This window comes from Haplochromis burtoni, unplaced genomic scaffold (genome assembly GCF_018398535.1).
Source record: "Haplochromis burtoni strain Fernald_Lab_line unplaced genomic scaffold, NCSU_Asbu1 Contig_142, whole genome shotgun sequence".
Taxonomy (NCBI): domain Eukaryota; kingdom Metazoa; phylum Chordata; class Actinopteri; order Cichliformes; family Cichlidae; genus Haplochromis; species Haplochromis burtoni.
Window position 1 is genome coordinate 906,309 of NW_024582503.1, and position 18,935 is coordinate 925,243.

Below are 18,935 nucleotides of genomic sequence, written 5' to 3' on the forward strand. Positions count from 1 at the left end.
AGGTCAGTCTCTGAAACAAAAACTTTGCAAATAAGTGTAAAATGAGAATTTTTTTTCTTTGTTAAATTTAATTTTAATTTTATAAGCCAGCTGACAACCAACCAGCTGCTATCGCAGCACAGTTTTAGTATTTTAGTGCTGTAATGACCTTACATTAAAGTCACGTTACAAAAATGCAGACAGACTGAACAAACCATAATAGAGAAAGAATCAATCAAGAAATTGTCATGGTTGAAGGAAGCACTATAGAGCGAAAGGCTTAGGCTTCAAACTTTCCAGATTTTTATCTAATTGAACATCCAAATGATGCACAGGAACAAGTCTGATACATCAAGTCCCGATTCCTCAAATTACGGGACCAAACTTGGTCCTCTGCCACCATCACTGTCCCAGATTCCAAAGGGCAGATGTCCTTTGCCCATGTTTACCTACATAATATTAGGCAGGTGGCTCTTCTGTTATGGCTCACAAGTGTAATAATATTGGATCCATGAGCCACAGTATTGCGTTAATTTTTTTTAAGGCAGTAAATAAAAACAAATTGAATTCAAGGAGCAGTTGGATAAGCGACTATAATAATAAATGACTATATTATTATTATAATTGTCTTTTTCATTAACAATAAAAAGGGTGGCGCACCATGCTATTGAGTATTCACTGATCTATTTAAATCCACTTCTATACTATTGACGCAATGAATCCAAAAACCCTGGCGACCCGACCCGCTCAGATTATGTATGAAGTAGACGTGGCACACATGAAGGTATCTGCCTTACTGATTATATTGTAGTATTTTCCTTTTTATAATAGCTGCTCCGGTCCAGTGATCATCAGCACATCTCTTACACTGAATTACACCATCCCTGATCGCTCCAAGATATGAGCAGACAGTGGTTTGAGTCTATTGGTATGCCTTCTCTTTACATACTCGCCACATATATATGTGCACACAGACATTAGCATGAGCAATTATATGTGCTGTACATACAAGAGAGGAGGTACCAAAACAATGAATTTCAGGTTGCAACAGTTTTTCCTCCGTATATTGCTTTATGATGGCATTCAGTTTGAGATAAAGGCTGAACAAGAAGGAAAAATAACCTGAGCATTCTCCTTCTTGGGTTTTTCTGTGCCACGATTATTTTTTTCTTTTTTAATATTCATACATTCCACGGCATAAAGGCGAGCATACAAGTCTCACATTTGTGCATAGTATTTAAAATACAGTGAGGCACAATGAGGCCACAGAAGTATGGGCACATTAAGAGATTATGGAATAAAAGAGAGGGAATGAGAGAAATTCACTGCATTGGCTCCACGGAGAGCTGATGGATTTCAGTGTACTAACAGCTGAGAGGGTCATCACAGCAGCATTTGTTTTGACAGAGATAAAACAGCTTTGCAACACTTCCCTTCATTAAATGTCTTCCCCTGTGATTGTATTTACATCATGGCTTCTTATCAGCAAAATAGCACTTAAGCTCTATTAAGTTATTTCACTGGGTTTGGTCTACCACCGCCCTCGCTCGCCTTCACCCACAGTCTCCCTCTCTGTCTCAATGCTGCTCTTTCTCTCTGTCTCTCTCCCCTCTTTACTTTTTGTGGTGCATAGACTTAAAAAAATACTCTTTTATTGTGCTGTGTTGACAGTTTGCAGCCAACATCATGACTCGTTAATGTTAGACATAGTGAAGGACATGTCTGGCATTAGTTATGCAATAAAGAGTCTGTGTCAGCAGTGGACTGAGGGGATGTTGTGCTGGCTGTGCGCTATCCACTGACTGAACATATTTTGGCTTCAGCATAAAATGAATGAAACAATTAGTTAAACACTTTACCTCCCTGCTGCCAAAATTTCTGGTGAGTCATAATTTGTCCAAGAGAAAAAATGATAGGCTTAATTCTGGCTTTGGAGGGTAGAGTTTCAAGCTAATACCAGCATGCTTGATCAGAAGCTGTACCCACAGGCTCTATGGGTCCATTACGTGAACATAAATACCTGCTAATTAGTACTAAGGCCTGAGAGCAGACTTCTTGGATGGTCTGTTAGTACAACCAGCCATACAACAAGCCATATTATCTGGCAGATAGCTGCACTGAAAATGCTAGAGGAGGCAGCACACAATGTCTAACTTCATGACTCCATTTAGCACAAGTGAACCCTAACAGACAACTGCTGGCTACAGGAACTCACATGACCTCTTATCCCCACACTGGTGTTGTTCCTACAACCTCATAATAATGATGTTCATCCAGGATCAGCATTGCAGTTGACTACTGTCTGAGTATTCAGTTAGCATTAGCTAAGAAGTAAGCTAAACACAAGTAACCAAAATGTGGCTAACGGACAAACCTAGCTTGGTGGTATATTTGTTGGATAAGGAAAACATTTTAAAATGCCTACTATTTGTTCCAGAAGAGAGGTTTATATAAACAAAAGCATTTTATATATCTATAGATAGATTATTATGATGATGCAGGAACAACACCAGGACATCAGATACGCCACCAGTGGATCAACCTGTGAGTCAAAGTGGCCATGCTCTTATCTTTAGGCCCTTTTGAAGTGTAAAAGGGTGAATACATTTTAAGAGGTGAATTAGCTGAAGTGACTCATTCTGTTTTTAGCTTAGGGGTCTTATTCTTAGGTGTATTGACTCTCTCTTGGAGCAAGTCACCACTTCAGTTCTTGGCACTGCCACTCTGGGTTGATTTCTCTGCTCTGGGACACATAAGTATCTTTGACAGTGCCACAAATGTTGTTGCTTTTTTTATTTTGTTTTTAGTTTTAATTCTGGACATTTCTCTCACCCAGAACAAACCAAAGGAATACATTTGACACCGTGTGATTGATGGCTACAACTGAGTGTGAATGCACCCCAAGACATGATGGATGAATAAAGCATTTTTTGGTGGGGGGAAGATTTCCTGTGGTTGAGTGCTGCCACAGCTGAATGGCCGCAGATGAAACGCTGCTCTGTGTGGCTCCGGTTCCTACAGAGATTCAGGCTAACTGTAGGCCAGACTGAGAGTTGTTTTAAGGGTGAGAAAACTCATTGACATTCTCAGGCAAGACTTGGCAGCGCAGTGTACGGCTTTCATGTACGTGCGTCTATTAGTGTATTCACAAATGTGTGTTTGCAGTATGGGGCAGCAGTTGCCGTAGCAACGCAAAGTGTGTTTGAGTGGATAAATGGGTTGGCGGGCGGGAGACGGGAGGGGGGTGTTGACAATTTGACAGCCAAAAAATAATCTACAAATGATAAAAGTATGAATGGACTACACAACGCACACGCACACGCACAGTTTTACACTTTTCCGATCTGGATTTTTTCCTAATCTTTTAAAAGTGGTTCGAGGTCTTCTTGGCTTGTACTTCTTTGTGCTTTAACTGCAAGGTTTTTTTTGTTTGTTTTTTGGGGTTTTTTACATGTGCACGAAGCAAAAATGATTTGTATCTATAGCTCTGTGTCAGATGTTTGTGTATATGTGTGTCTGTCTGCCAGTGATATGTATTTCAGGCCAAGAAGACAAATGGTGCTTTAGAGCTTGTGGCAGTTATCTTGCATGTGAGCCACCAGGATGTGTGTGAATGCTAGTGTGTCTCTATGTGTATTACAGTGAGCGAGAGAGAGAGGGTGTGTGCAATAGCAGATGCTCTCTCTGGTCTTGCAGACATGCTTCAATGCTGCTGCCATCTGGTTGGCTGAGTAGAGCTGAACGCACGATGGTGGTCGCTGTGAAATCACTGGCTGATGGGAAGGCTCAAGGCTTAAATCCACTTAAGACAGATAGCAAAGACAGAGAGAGGTAGAGGGGACATTGCAGAGGGGGGGTCATGGGTCGTTGTGCCTTTGTCCACTTTAAAGTGCAGATGGAGAGAGTGGTGCGCTGAGAGAGTGCCGAGGGGCGATCATGCGTCGACAGGAGGAGGATGGCAGGAAGGAAAGCTAAAGGAAAAATTGAAGAGGCCGTGGCAGCTTAAAGTTTGTGAAACACTTTGAATTTGTTATAAGGGGTGCTGAATTTATCCTTTTCAAAGTATGTGACTGACCTGCATTACTTTAATTGATTTAATTTAAGTACTGGATTATTTACAGTTCTTTAAATTTACAATTTACAAAGACCGGACATGTAATACGAAACCTCAGTCACATGGTTACTCTACTCTACTCACAGTCAGTGAGTTCTTTGTAATGACCATTTGCAAGAAGACGCTGCTTATAATAATATAACTGTATAAGGAATTGAGATAAAAAAATACAGCTTTTATTCCAGTAACTCAATCAAGAAATTGATAAAGTAAATAATGATCAAATATAGATATGTTGACCTTTAATCAGAATCAGGATACTAATCTCCCAGAGAGAAACTGCTTTAGACATTAATTTGGGTCTAAAAAATAATTATAATGACATCAACAAGAATATATTTTTGTTAACTTTGGAAACTCCCTCCAGAGCCACAGAAGACATTTTAGAGCAGTTTCCACTAGTTGAATACTGCCCCTGGTGATGACTAATCTCAACTGTGTAAAGCAGCTGGAGAGCCCCTTTAACAGTTCCCAAGGTTAGACAAACTCGTTGCAATATAAACTGTAAAGTTATTGCCCAAATTATGGATTATGTATATCCATCTCAGTTACAGTCTCTACACTTTCCTCAGTTGATATTAAACTAAAGTGATCTTTAAATAAAATTTGTATCTTTATTTACCCCTTAAGGAGAAATGAAATGTATTCCATCACTAGTACACCTGCAGACACATTGTATCTAAATGAGTGCTACAGTGCAGAAATGATACTGAGACAATGACAGGAGATTTGAGAGTAGCAGCAGTGACTGGTGCTCTTTAGAAGAGGTTATCTTTGGCCATACAGGCCGGCCTGTCTGTCTCCATCACATCAAACCATGAAAGCCCTGCCAGTGAAGCTGAGCCACAGAGGCCTGGGAACCACTGTCATTCCTTTAAACCGTGTCTTTCATCCCTCTGTTTCTCTTTTCACGTCTATAAAAAAAAGATTTTGACAGACTTGCTTCAGTGTTTTCTCTCTTCCTGTCCTGACCTTCAAATCAGTCATTGTTTCACGAAACCTGTTATTCTCTCCTCCTTATGTTTTGTTTGTATTCTTTCACTTTGCTTTTCTGCTTCTAAACCTTCTGATCAGTTTTCTCTAACTTCTGTTCTCTTTTTTTCTGCTACCTCCATTTTCTTTTCTTTTTTTGTAGTGTGTCAAGCTTAGCTGATCTAAGCTGTCTTTCTCTGTAGCCTGCATGTTAAGATTGTGAATGTTTTTGAGTTAATTCAATATTTGTGGCATTTGTGGCAGTTTTCCCCCAAAAATCTGATTGGCTTTACCAAAATTATTTAAACTGTAAATATGACACAGATAAACAGTTTGGGCTATTTCAGCTCTGACAGAAGGAAGTTGAGTAACCAACAACAAATATACTTTTTTTTCTTTTCTTTTTTCTTTCAAGTAAACTGAGCATATTAGGACTTCAGACTCTTGGTCAGACACATTTAATGGAGAACATGTTTTTTATTGTTGTGTATTTTTTTTTTTTTGGCCCTCTGCATGTTAGATTTCATATTTTGGGTAAATAAAGCACGGGAATGACATTCAGCAAAGGTCTGGGGCCAGAGGTTGATTTGGGGTTTTGGCTATTAAGGCATTTTAGTCCATGCGGTGTGAGCCTAACTGCAGAAATCATGAAAATTTAGAGGCTAGCCAATTTAACAGTTCATCAAGAACGTAATATGCCGATAAATGCTTAGTGTAAAACAAATATCTCTTCCTGGTGTGTATCTTTGCTGACCAAGCAGGGTGTTTTCTTTGAAAAGGGTGGCAGTGTCCCTCTGAAGTTTTAAAGGTCAACCTTTGCTGTGCTGTGATACTTTTTGGCAGGAGAAAAAGCAGTGTTATGATCCATGACTTTGTCTTTAAAATGTTGCATTATGTCTTTTTGATGTTAATCTTTTTTTACTTCTTAAAGGTTGAAACCTTTGTTCTCCTGTTTGTGGTGCCCGTATGATAAAGTTTGTTCACTTTACGCATCCAACTTCCTCCCTGAATTGGTTTAGTGGAAGATGGATATGGACGGATAGCCTGCCTTCAGGTGCAATATGTCTGCAAGCCGCTTTGCAACCCACATCAACCCTGTTTTAGGGCTTGTCTGTTCTTTGGGTGTTATACTTTTGACATCTGTACGTATATACAAATTAAGGTGGGGGTGGTCCCACAACATGACTGCAGATAAATAGCTTTTTTTGACTGTAGTAATCCTGACTGAAATTGCATCCTTTCCACTGTTAATATTACGAGGAAGATCTCCAAAACCACATTATACTCCTTGTGAGGCATCAAAACAATTCAGCCAAATGACCCTTCAAAGCTGCTTGTCTGCTTGAAAGTGTTGCTCAACCAGGCATTAGAGATGTGCCTGGTTGAGCCTTTCACAGACCAGCAACATAAGTAAGCTCTTCCCTCGCTGTGTTCCATCATAAACACACATGATCAAGACAGTTTATTCAGCAGGGAGAAGCAACACAAACACAAAGTTTGCCTGCCTAAACCATCTTTTAAACGTGAATTCTGGGCATTGTTGGGCGACTCGAGGTGGGACATCACGCGAAAGTTGCCTTTTCTTATATACAGACATCTTCTTACTGCTTTGGTTTAAATAAGGGAGCTACCTCAGTAGAGCTTGCAGGAGACTGTATACATGAATACCACTTGCTCCTTGCAGATTAACTGGACCATTACCACCACTGTTCTTACATGGGTGCATTCAGGCCTCAAAAGGACTTTGTATTAGAGAGCTGGCAGATTAAAGACCATTTAATGTGTGCGTAAGCTCTGCCGGGTAATGTCTAAAGAATGTTAGTGCAGCAGTGCATGTGTATCTTTAGTGAGCTGAGCTGATAAAGAGACTTTAACAAATGTTTCAATGTTATTAGTTCTACGTTTCAAGTGTCAGTGAATCTTTCTGTTACACTCTTTTCACAGAGATGCTTCACAGTCACAAGTCTTTTCATCCTGATGAGTCACCAGAGCAGCTCTTTGTGTTCTTTGCCATTTCCTGGTTCTTGTTGTTCACAGTGTATATTTACAGCAACATACTCATTATTGTCTCTGTTCTCCCCTAGGCTCTCGCATCTTACCGAGCCTACCTCTTGACGGCACGCATTCCTGCCAAGGTAAGAGCAGTTGAGAATAGCATACTTTACTAAATGAAGAGTGTAGTATTGTGTTAGAAAAGTACTTTTAGGGTTCATTTTTTCCATTTAAATAAATCATATTAAACTGTTGAAATCACTTCAGAAGTTTTGGAACTTCTTGGAAAGTTTTCTGGAAACGGTTTCTGGGATTTTCCTTGCTAACTGGCTTCATTCTCCTCTTTCACTGCTTGTTTGTTGCGAGAGAAAAACACAAACTTAAAAAATGTATATTAACATTTTTCTGGTTAATTTCAGAATATGAAGACTGAACCAAAAGGTTCATGACCATAAAACCAAAACAACAAGCTGCTTGTTGTCTGAATAATGATCAGTGTGTTGCAACTCTTTTATTACACACAGTAGCACTGTTTTCTCTTAATTATTAATGTTGTAATGCTTGTTGCAGGCAGCAGTGTGTGATATTTCCTTACAGCAGAGTTAGCAATTCTGTTTCAGCCATCATTTGTTCTCACTGGTGAGCAGTTTTGGATTTAAATAGATACTTTTAAGTTTGTGTACCTGAAGCAGTTCTAAAGCTTGCTGGCAAATCCTTTTATACAGTGGTGCGATAATGCAGTGCAGATGGTAACTGTCACCAGCACTGAAATATCCCTCATCATCTTTACAAGCACAGTCACCACTACCACATAAAAACCAGCAGTGCAGTAACACAACACAGATGTTCATGCAAAACTGCTGTTACCATCACTACATGTATTATCAAGGTTAACAGCAGACTTGTGCTGCTGTTTTTGCACAATAAAAGTTGTTTAAAATAGTTTTGTCCAATCCTGCATCTGTAATATTCTGATAAAGAAAAAAAATAAGCAGAATCTATTACAGGAGTGTGAAGTGGGTGAGTCAGTGGCCAAGGGTTTACTGGCTTTTCTGTCCATCTTTGAGCTCATTTTTTCAAAAGCTTGATCTTCTATTTATACTTGTCAAAGTACACATGACACACACAGACCCACAAGGTGGATACAGCACCATCCGTGCTGTTGCGGCTGCTAATGCTAATGAAACAAAAAAAGTGATTAAGCACGTTTTCAGTGTCAGCAGTTTTCAGCAGTAGTAGTGACTCATTGTCAAAAATAGCCTCTAGCCTGACCACATGCATAACCAAAGCTTAGAGTCATAAACCCAAACAGGGATGTGACTGTATATAGAAAACACCTACAAAATCTGGACTCGCCTGACAGGACAGGAAAGCTTTAACAGTATTTCTCTCAAGTCGCAATATTGCATACCATCTTATTTTAAAAGAAAAAGCTGCCTGCTCTCCAGTGAATAAGGTGCCCTGGAGACAGTGCAGTTGGTTGATTGACTGAACACAGAAAACATCATAGTTCACTCTTTCACATAACATCATTTTCCACTTTGGAAAAGTTTCTAGTGTTATGAGCCACAAGTTTAAAGTCTGTTTATTTAGCTGGTTCTGCATCTGTTTTTTATCTGTCTGCTGTCCTTTGACCAGAGGGATTAGACACCTGCTTTATAAAGAGCCGCCCCCATATCTCATCCTGCATTCGGATCTTTTTCCACCTTTTTTTCTTTTCTTGGCTTAAACACTTCTTCTGTTGGGAGACAGTTCTTTCTCTTGTAGTGAAACCAATCTTTCTTTAGTTAGCCAGATCACAGCCACAGATCACCTTTCCTCCCCTATTTCTTTTCTCACTCTTATCCTGCCAATCTTTTTCAATAATCCATTAGTTCATCCGTTTCTCTTACGCTGACACCTCTGTTTCCGTCCCCCACTCACTACAATGGGTCAATGGGATAACTAGTATCTTGTCTTCAGTGGATTGACTTTATTTTAAATGAATTTCTATTACATTAAGCTGACAGGCAGAACATCGATTTTTTTCAATTTTTTTTTTTAAGGAAAAATTACAGTTTTGCGATTAATTTTTTGATTGACTAATTTTTGCATCAACAAAAAGGTTTCAAATCCAAATTTGTTGTAGTTGCCAAATCTTTTTCCTCTAATCTTTTTCATTTTTTCATATAAAACTCATTAAAGATCCTTTATTATTATTATTATTATTATTATTATTATTATTATTATTATTATTATTATTATTATTATTATTGTTATTATTATTATTATTATTGTTATTGTTATTGTTAATAGTAGTAGTATTAGTATTATTCATTCACTAGTGCCAACTAATGCACTAATGTTATGGGTGGTTTCTTGGCGCCTGTTATTAAAACTAGAAAAAGTAAAAGATTGTTACCATATTTCTCCTAAATTTACTTTTCTAATGTAAAGTCTGTTTCACAGCCAAGATCAATCAATCCTAAATAAAGTTTAGCTTCTCCTCACTCTGGATCCTCTGTACTCACCTTCTGTTGAAAGCTGTTTTTTTTTAATACAACAGATGATTTTGTATTATTTTATGGTAAAAGGTGAATGCATGGATTCTTGTATGGTGTTCTTCTACTTGAGCACTCATCTATTATGCATAAAAAGTGCTAATGCTTTAAAACCCTATAGGAGCACAAACTGTAGGATGGGGATTTCATCCGTATTGTTTTCCTGAAAGCAGCCCGAGGCCTTAATGTTGAAGTGTTTTTAGTGTATAAAAGTAAAACCTCAGTTAAACATTAGACTGTATATTTCTCCTCTTAGTTATAGCTGAAATCCCCCTCTAGCTCTCTCATGTGCTTGTCAGTGGTTTTCTGTGTGTGTGCGCGCTGCTTCGATTGATGCTTTGGCTCCTCTTGAGAAGCTCCAGGGCCTCGCTGTCTGCCAGTGTCTTCCTAAAAGCATGCACACATGCTCACACACACATTCATTCAGATCTTGCTTCTTGCCTTTTGTCTCTGTTTATTTTTGTAGCCTCACCTGTATGCTCTTCAGCTCGGATGTCTTTTGTTTGATGTCAGAACTAATGGAGTTTATGTAATAAAAGGTCACACTGAGCATACCTTTGATATACAAAACATAGTCAGTGTCCATTATCTCATTAAAACCTGAAATACAAATGGTCAGCAGCATCCTCAATATTAACAGTTATAATAAATACCTTTCAGATAAACTTAGGTACAGTGTGGCCCGTTAGACTGACAGACGGGCAGTGAACGAATGAGTGAATGATGCAATTACTCAGGCATTTGGTTCCATACACCTCCCAGCATGGAGCTGGCCGTCGCCAATGGCTGAAGCCCAGATTTCATCACCACACTGATTTAAGTCCTTTCAGATTACAGCCATTCCTTTTTACAGGCTGAAATAAATAAACTGATTGACCTATTTTACATTATGGATACATATTGTAGCAAACAACACTTTGCAGTAACAAATGAGCATCAAAATTAGTGTAAGATTAATTTAGTGTCTTACAGTTGGTAGCCTTCTACCCTGTTAAAACTTACCAAACCTCCCTATATAACAATAACAGCTACTGGAGTCTGTTGCTTTGTTTTATTTGAGAAACATGTCATTAGCTGAGCTGATTTCTTCTGCTGTATTTATGTCAGTTATGCTAATTTCTTCTTTAAAAGTCAGTTCACATCAAAGTAAGCGCTGAATATAAATTGGGGGGCGGGGTGTTTTTACACAGCACCTTGAGTGAGAGAGTTGCTATTGTGTGTTTATTGTGGATTTAGTAACCACAAGCACTACGAAACCAAATGCGCGCGCGCGCACACACACTGCATACTGTAGTCAGACAGTAGACAGACAGTCTGCTTATCCTCTCCCTCCTCTCATCTCTGAGCCAAGCCTCAGGAACACAGCGCCCACCTGGAATAGTCTGGCCCTGCTCTCTGGCCTACCCTCAGGCACTGTATGTGTTTGTGTGAAAGCAAGCAGCAGAGGAAAACTGCACTCGATATGAAGCAGAAGGCATTTGTATGCACAGGTTTTCAATCTCATTTAAAAGAATCTCAGTTTCTGTCCTTTTAAGGCCTGTGAAGGCAAGTCGCTGCTTTTCTTTGTCTCCTCAGTCCTGAGTTGCTCTCTTGAAGCAGAAATAAAATATTCAGATGCAAGACTGCTCTAGGTTTCTCTAGCCCTAATGTTTTGATAGACTGTCTTTTGAATGATGATTCAGTATATTTTGTGTTCTGTTTAAGCTGCAAGAGAGCCATACTCATTTCAAACAGTTTAAAAAGTACATTTGAAATTGTGCAAAGCAGGGAAAAGCCACAAGAAGTTGAACAGCATGTGTCATATGTAGTTGTTTTGTTTTATTTCCAGTGGACTTGACTAAAAGCTGAGATGCAAGTATTTGTGATGAAAAACATGTAACACCAAATATGACTTTAAAACAAGTTCGTCTGTGTGAGTCGGTGTTGGAAGATTAAATTACTGCAACCTGACTTATTAACTGTGACACAGACACTTTTAAGCAGGATTCATTAGATTAGAGTTAGCGCATTACACCAATTTATTCCTAATATTCTTCTTCTCTCTTTTCTTTTTCAGTTGTTATAATTGTTCTTCTTAATATCAACCAGCATATTCTTAAACAGTATGGTAACATGAAATAGGGAATGGCAAAACAAGCTTGACGATGTTTGAGTGTTAAAGTTGCATAGTTTATCCAGAGAAGGGTGTCTTGCAAATCCCTTTTTGGCAGCACACATATTTGGAAATCCACAAGCCCAACACCCAGCTGATCCGAGCAGCGTCAGACAGGGTGTGGGTTTAAAAAAACAACTATCTTAGTGAATTTTAGAGAAATCTGTTTATGCTTGTGTGTCTGGAAGAAAAAATATATTGGCTGATATATAGGATTATTCTCTGTTTTTTAAAAATAAAATCTGTATTGTTTACAAACGATGACGATATAGATATTTAAAAATCTTGTATCTGCGGTATCTGTGTCGCTGTCACTTCTCATTAGTACAAGGTCATGCCATTGGATGATATTAAAATTTTAATGGGACATCTGTTCTCTTCTTTTAGGTGGAACACTCCTTTAATTATCTGGAGTTCCAGGGAATTGCTTGCAACAAGCCAACGCAGGTACAGAAAAATATGAAAGAAAAAAGCTTCACACTACAGTCCTTCATTCTCATGTTAAGAGTAAGAACAAAGTTGAAGCTGTCCAGCTATTCCTTTAAATTGTGTTTCCATTTTGTGTTGTTGTTAAAGTGCATCATCTGTGTTATATCTGTAACCTGTCTAGATGCTGTTTAAAGCATTACGATTAAAAGTGAAGCATTGAATAGTCAGTGAGACAATAGGCACATAAACACACATGCCTAAACTTTTATATGTCAGGTTTTAATATTGTTTTGTTTCTGTGTGTGCTCATGATGTTTTAATCATCAGCATATATTGTACTAATACACTAAATCTGGTGAAAAGACTTTTTATCCTATTTAGGGACACTTCAGCAGGATGAAAAATTAAAATAGACAAATCTAAAACTATGGCAGGAAAACGTCTTAAATGCTGGTATGATCTGTAGAAACTCATTAATTCACGGCTAACCAGAACAGAACATCTGTGCCAAGCTGCCAATCAGCAGGATTTATCCATAAAATATGATAATCCAGCACTAACCACCCTGTTCCTGGAGCTGAACCTCTGTCCCACTCGTCTGAGAGATGTCAGTCCTCTTAATATCTTGACCGATGGTCTCCCATGTATCAGCAAAGATTATGTAAATTTTGGCCGGTAGAAGAGGCTCTGATCTGCATTTGCATAATTGTCGTGAATGCTGAAATGGTCAGCCAGTCTTGGTTAATACTATTAAATCATTACATGCAGAGATGTGGGATAGAACTGTTGTTACGTAGATGGATGGGTTTTTACATTTTTTTCACTTTAATTGTTTTCAGTAGATTCCAGGGAGGTGTTTTTAAAAAAAAAAAGTCAAATATGGATTAAAATGAACAGAATAAGACAGATGCATGCAAAAACACACAATACATCAATGTTGAATCCTAACATTAACTGATTATCAGTCAGTTATATCTGATTAAACCAGACCGAAGGACAAAATAAAAATGTGTTAGTCCCTTAACTAAATGGGTGCACTTGTGATTGACTTGCAGTGAAGGTGGAATCATTAATTGTTGTGATAACTAATTAAGATTATGTCCGTTAAGCTGTCCATAGAATATGAGCGCGGCTCATTTTCGTTGAAGTTGCCCTCCACAGACGAGGTGAATGAGGTGGTGGCTCACATAGGAAACTGTATGCAGAGGATATGTCCAGGTCTGCCCCCTAGGTGAGTTCAGTGTGTGCGTGTGTGTGTGTGTGTGTGTGTGTGTTCTGGTTCTTCCTATCTTTGTGGTGACCAAAATGTGACCTTTACTATACTTGTGGGGACCAACAGCCCTTATGGGGACCAAAATCCTGGTCCCCATAAGTTTGAAGGCATTTTTCAGACTGAAAATGTGGTTTTAGTGTCAGTGTTACAATTGGGTTATGGTTAGGTTTAGGGTAAGGGTTAGGGTTAGGCATTCATTTTTGAAGGTTAGGGTAAGGGGCTAGGGAAAGCATTATGTCAATGAGATGGCCCCACTAAGATAGCAATATCCGGTGTGTGTGTGTGTGTGTGTGTGTAAAATGTACAGTATTCACCTGTCTCGTCACAGACTCCTTCCTAATAGGTACTGAAGTAATAGATTTCGGGTGTTATTTCAGTATGGCTGTGTATTGCAGTGCAGATGTGAGTGTCTTTCATAGATTTGTTGAACAGGAAGCAAGAATAGGAATGCAGAAATGAATATGGATGTAAACCATAAACTTCTATAACCTTTGAACAGTACAGTGTTTGAGCTCATCGTGAGGCTGACCATCATTAAATGTGATTGTATTTTATTTAACCCTTTAAAGCCTGAGCTACTGGCAGAAAATTCTATTTTTTAGAAAATTGAGTATTTATTAAACTTTGTGACAAATAGAAAAAAATGTAAATTTGCATATGAGTTTTAATTTGTATCAATTCTGCTACAACTGGGTGTGTGTGTGTGTGTATCAAATAAGATACAACAGGCATTAAAGGGTTAATACTGCCTTTTGTTATATTTTAAGCAGTTAGATGTTAGTTGTTGTTTTTTTTTATTTAAGATCACGTAGTTTATTTTTAAATTCCTGCAGTACCATGTAGTGCATAACAGCTGCCTCATCGCTTGCTTACAAGATGTCTGTAGAAAAGTAAGGCTTTGCAAAAGCAGTTCAGTATTGCTTGTTTCAAAAAGAATGAAACTGTTAGTTTGAAACTCTCACCAGCTGCAGTTTTCATAATAAATTTTCATTTGACTTCTTTTCTCAGTAAAGTGATGAAGAAGCTTTGCATGGAGCCTCCAGACAGGCTCTCTTCTCTGCAGATTCTGTGGGAGAACAATAAACCTGCTGAACCTGGACCCTGTGGTATGAACCAGTGACTACTGCGTGCATCTGCACACAGTACTGTGCAAAACTCTTCAGCCACCCGTTTTTTCTTTATATTTTACTTCCACGGAGCCAGACTTGCAGCCTGTCACAGAAACCCACATGTCTCTCCACTTATTAAATCTATGAAAAATGCCAAAGATAAAAGTTTTACAGTCATAAAATAGCATTTCTTGACCAACAAGGTGATTCTTAAAGAGCTAACTTGGTGTGTGTCAGTAATGGGAGATCTAACAGTGTGCAGTGTGTCCTTAAAAACTGAGTAAACTGGAAGAGTGGAGGACAAAAGAAGTAGCAATGTAATTTCCTTAAGAAAAAAAGGAAGATATCCCCCCAAAAAACTTAAAACAGGATTTGACAGATTTATCTGGCTCTTTAGATGATCTATCTACTGTTCACTGAAGCCTCATCATCTCTTAGTGGAAGGTTGGATATCAAGAAGCCATTCTTAAGGAAGGAAAACTGTGAGAAAAAGCTGAGATATGCCAAATTGCACAAGAACTGGACTAAAAATCAGTGGCAACAGGTCTGTTTGAGTGATTTAGGGTTAAATCATCCTCAGTGTGTACAGAGTAGGTCGGGAGGGAGGTACAACAGAGTGTGTCTACAGGAATCTGTAAAACACGTTATGTTTGAATGTTTTGGGGATGCATTTCAACCAATGGTGTTGGAAATCTGGTCAAAAATTGTTGGAATCATGAACACAGAAATGTGTCATCCGATTTCTATCCATCATGTAATGCTATCTGGAAAGCATCTAAATGCCTTATATACTGTATTTCCATGAATGTTTTCACAGATTTCAATAAATCAATATCAATATATCTACATTACATTTTCTTAACAAAAGCAGGACATGAAGAATGGCTCAAGACTTTTCCAAACAGCTCTCTCTATATATTCTAAATGATGTGTTGCTGCTGTAGTAAGTTTACATGGTCTGTGCAGTGTTGCAAATAATCACGTTTCCAAAATCCTCCTTTCACATGTCTACTTTGTTCTGTTTTCTCTTTTCGTGTTTGATGGTCTCCGTCTCTGTGTAGGTGGGTTTTCTCAGATGTACCGATGTGTTTGTGACTGGTTGGGGATGCCTTACAGAGAAGAGGTGCAGTGGGTAAGCATTGTTTATATTCTTTTGTGCAGTTGCACAGATCACATTGACAGATTCTTCTTCATCTAAGCCTCACCGCTGTAGGCTGGATCCATAAACATGCAACAACTTTTGATAAGGCCCAACAGCACTGACACATATATAGAGCCTTATTTCTTGACGCCTTTGTGCTCTTGCTCTTTTTCTCCTACATGAAACAAATCTTTTACTCTCCCAGTGCAATTGCTTTGTTTCTAGAGTCAAGATTAATTAATCGTTTCCTTTCCAGGATGTAGACACTATATATTTAACGCAAGACACCAGAGAACTTAATTTGCAGGACTTCAGTCATCTGGAGAACAGGTGAGTGCCGGCAAAGATCTTTAAATATTACTACCAGTGCAATTGAAAAACTACCATCAAAGTCATCACTGAGTCTGAGATGGTATTGATGAGAGAGATAAAAAAAGATTTCATGGCTGCTCTGACTTTTTCTCTTCTGCATTTGTCCTCCTCCTCCTCAGGGATCTGGTAGCTATAATAGCAGTCCTGGAGTTTAACCAGTGGTTCACCAAGGTCTCTACTAAGGATTATAAGCTGGTTAGTACTTCTCATATTTGAAAATCTGGCTAACACTATGCAAGCTAAAGTCTGAGCACTCCAAAGAAGATTTAATATTCAGTTCTTTGTTAACACTGTGTTAAGAGCTCTGTGGTCATGTCAGAGGATGTAATTTGCTGAGATAGTGCTGCTCATCACCAAGCATATTAACAAAGGTAGATCTTATAGCAGCGCTAGTCTCTTCCATTCTCATTCCTTTAGTTTGTATATGAATGTAGCTTATATCTTCATTGTGCTGGATAAAAGGTATGCGCTGTTAGTGTTTTCCCACAGAACCAGATTTAATCCTATCCCAGGTGTAAGTAGGTAAGAAAGCCGCCCTGCTGTATTTCTTTGGTTGGGTAAACCTGCTGCTCACCGCCTCGCCTCATTGCTGCAACTGCGGTACGTTAGTTTCTGCTTTGTATGAGACGGTATTTGTCGGTAAGGGCTTAGAGTTTGCCTCCATTTGTGATTTATGTCTCAAGTGATAACAGAAAGCGGTTAATTAGAGCAAAAGATGGAGATTTATTCTGTTTTATTGTGGGTCTAAAACTGTGTTGAGAGTGTTATCATGTCACGTTTGGCATATTTTAAATTATGCTAAAGAGCAGAGCTGATTTTCCTTACTATTTTGTGAAAGTTAAAAAAGGGGCACCTAACACTGTTGTTGCATCACATAGATTTCAGTTGTGTAATGTCTGTTTCTTTCTATATTGCATATTTCGATTTTTCCTTCTCTTTGTAAATTCCCTCTAATGTAAGCAGCTTTTCCTCTACCTTTTGCTTATGGTATATAGGGGTGTATGCACAGAATATTTTCCCCTTTGTTTCCTCCATCTCCCCCACCACTCTGTTGACTGACGATCAGTCCAATGTTTTCGTGTGATAAGACTCCTAATCCGTACTAGACAAAGGGGCTCAATGTCTTGGGCTGTTGCCCCCCTGCAGCACTCCATTACCAACTCTGCGTCTCGAGGCTTCGCTCAGTCTCACCAATTACCACACGCAGCTTCCTCAGTCCGAGCAATTATCTCACGCTTCCGTCATGGACAATTTCTTTCGTGCTGAATTTTAAAATCCTGTCCCTTGTGATGCCGTGTTTAAACTTGGGCACAAATGTTCACGCAGGTACATGTGCTAATGTTTGCCCTTCTATTTGAGATTAGTGTGTGGTTATGATGATACGTAAGGCTTTTGTCTTAGTGCTATTCAATTGTGTGTGCTGCTTGAGTGTTGTTGTTTTTTTGGCAGTGTTTGAATTGTATTCTGTGGCTTTACAACCCAGTCCTCTTTGAGTGCTTTAAGGGGGAAAAAATCCTCTTTTCCCAATGTGTGCATATTTGTATAGAGATACTGGGGAAGCTGGAGAAACAAGAGCTGCGAGGATGTGATCTGGAGCGTGATTATTTCTGATTCCCGTTCCAATGGAAATAATAGGAAGTCTGACAGAACAATAAGAGAGGAAGAGAGTGTGAGAGAAGGCGATGACAGCCAGCAGAGCAGTGGGACAGAAACATGAAGGTCGGGGGGGAAAGGTCAGTGGACAAAGTGAAAGTGAGAAATGCCAGATGAGTAAGGAAACGAGGCAGAAAGCATCACAAAGAGTAATCGTGTTTAACAATTACACCAGAAGAGGGGAACTAAACATTTTAGCTTGTGAAAGTAGACAGAATGAGGCCAGTTGATGCACAAAAAGTTCAACGAGAGGTTGACACTCAAACTGGTCTGCTTTGTGTTTAACGTTGAGCCGTAGCGTTACTTTAAGAAATATCCTGTGGATCACCGAGAACAAAAACAGTTGATAAGGAGATGTAAAACATTAAATCCACGCGCCTCAAGCCTTAAACTTCAGTCTTGCATATCTATCGTATAGATAAGGATAAGCAACATCAGTGCAGCAGACTGAGTAATAAAACAAATACAGACACAAACACTCACAGGCAGCAGGCTATCACAGTGAGGGATTTCGCTGCTCATCCTCAGTTCATTCAGGCTGTTTGTCTAGTGGTCTAATCAAGATGCTGAGCCCAGCAATGAGAGAGGAGTAGAGGAGAGGATGGCAGAGGGATAACCCTTTAATGAAGCCATGATAGCGCGGTGTGCATGCGTGCACGCACATGTGTGAAAGCGTGGGACAATTTAGCAGAGTGTAGGGTCAGAACACCACAGCGTGACAAGGTTGTTATTTAATGAGTGGTTAATGGTACAATACACATGCTGACAGTGTCGCCCTGCTGTCCCCAACAGTGTTATTGTGGCTGCTGTGGAAAAGACAAGACTTCTTTGTGTGCCCTCTGCCTCTCTGCTCGCTCCCCTGTTTCTCCATTTCATCCATCACTACCCTGGTATCGCTCTTTTTAAAAAAAATATAGCATGTGTCATCCACGGTGGCCTCCATCCTTCTTATTCTTTTCTTTAACACTCGTAGTTTCGATGAGTAAACATGTGAACAACAGTCCCTTTCTTCCGTGTTTTCCTGATACTGTCTCCTTCTCTTTCCATCATCACTCTCTCCTTTCTCTCCTCCACACTCTAGAGGCCCGCGTTGGACAATGCAGGCACTGTTTTGGCCACACTGAGGTTGCTGGCTAACAGAAACAGCCCCTCACTGAAGAAATGCCAGCTACTGTGATTAATAACAACATACTGGCCCTTCTATCATAA

The 18,935-nt window shown here is 39.1% G+C and overlaps 1 protein-coding gene across 1 annotated transcript in view; it reads left to right on the top strand.

The window, feature by feature from the left end:
* The window catches only part of LOC102311185 (F-actin-uncapping protein LRRC16A), a gene marked incomplete at its 5' end in the record, with an annotated part of 70,944 nt that overhangs the window by 21,786 nt on the left and 30,223 nt on the right, over positions 1-18,935 (top strand). Inside the window, 7 exon segments of the mRNA XM_042224585.1 lie at positions 7,150-7,200; positions 12,137-12,196; positions 13,288-13,409; positions 14,460-14,557; positions 15,622-15,692; positions 15,958-16,031; positions 16,193-16,268. Of these exon segments, the coding sequence (XP_042080519.1) occupies positions 7,150-7,200; positions 12,137-12,196; positions 13,288-13,409; positions 14,460-14,557; positions 15,622-15,692; positions 15,958-16,031; positions 16,193-16,268 (552 nt within the window).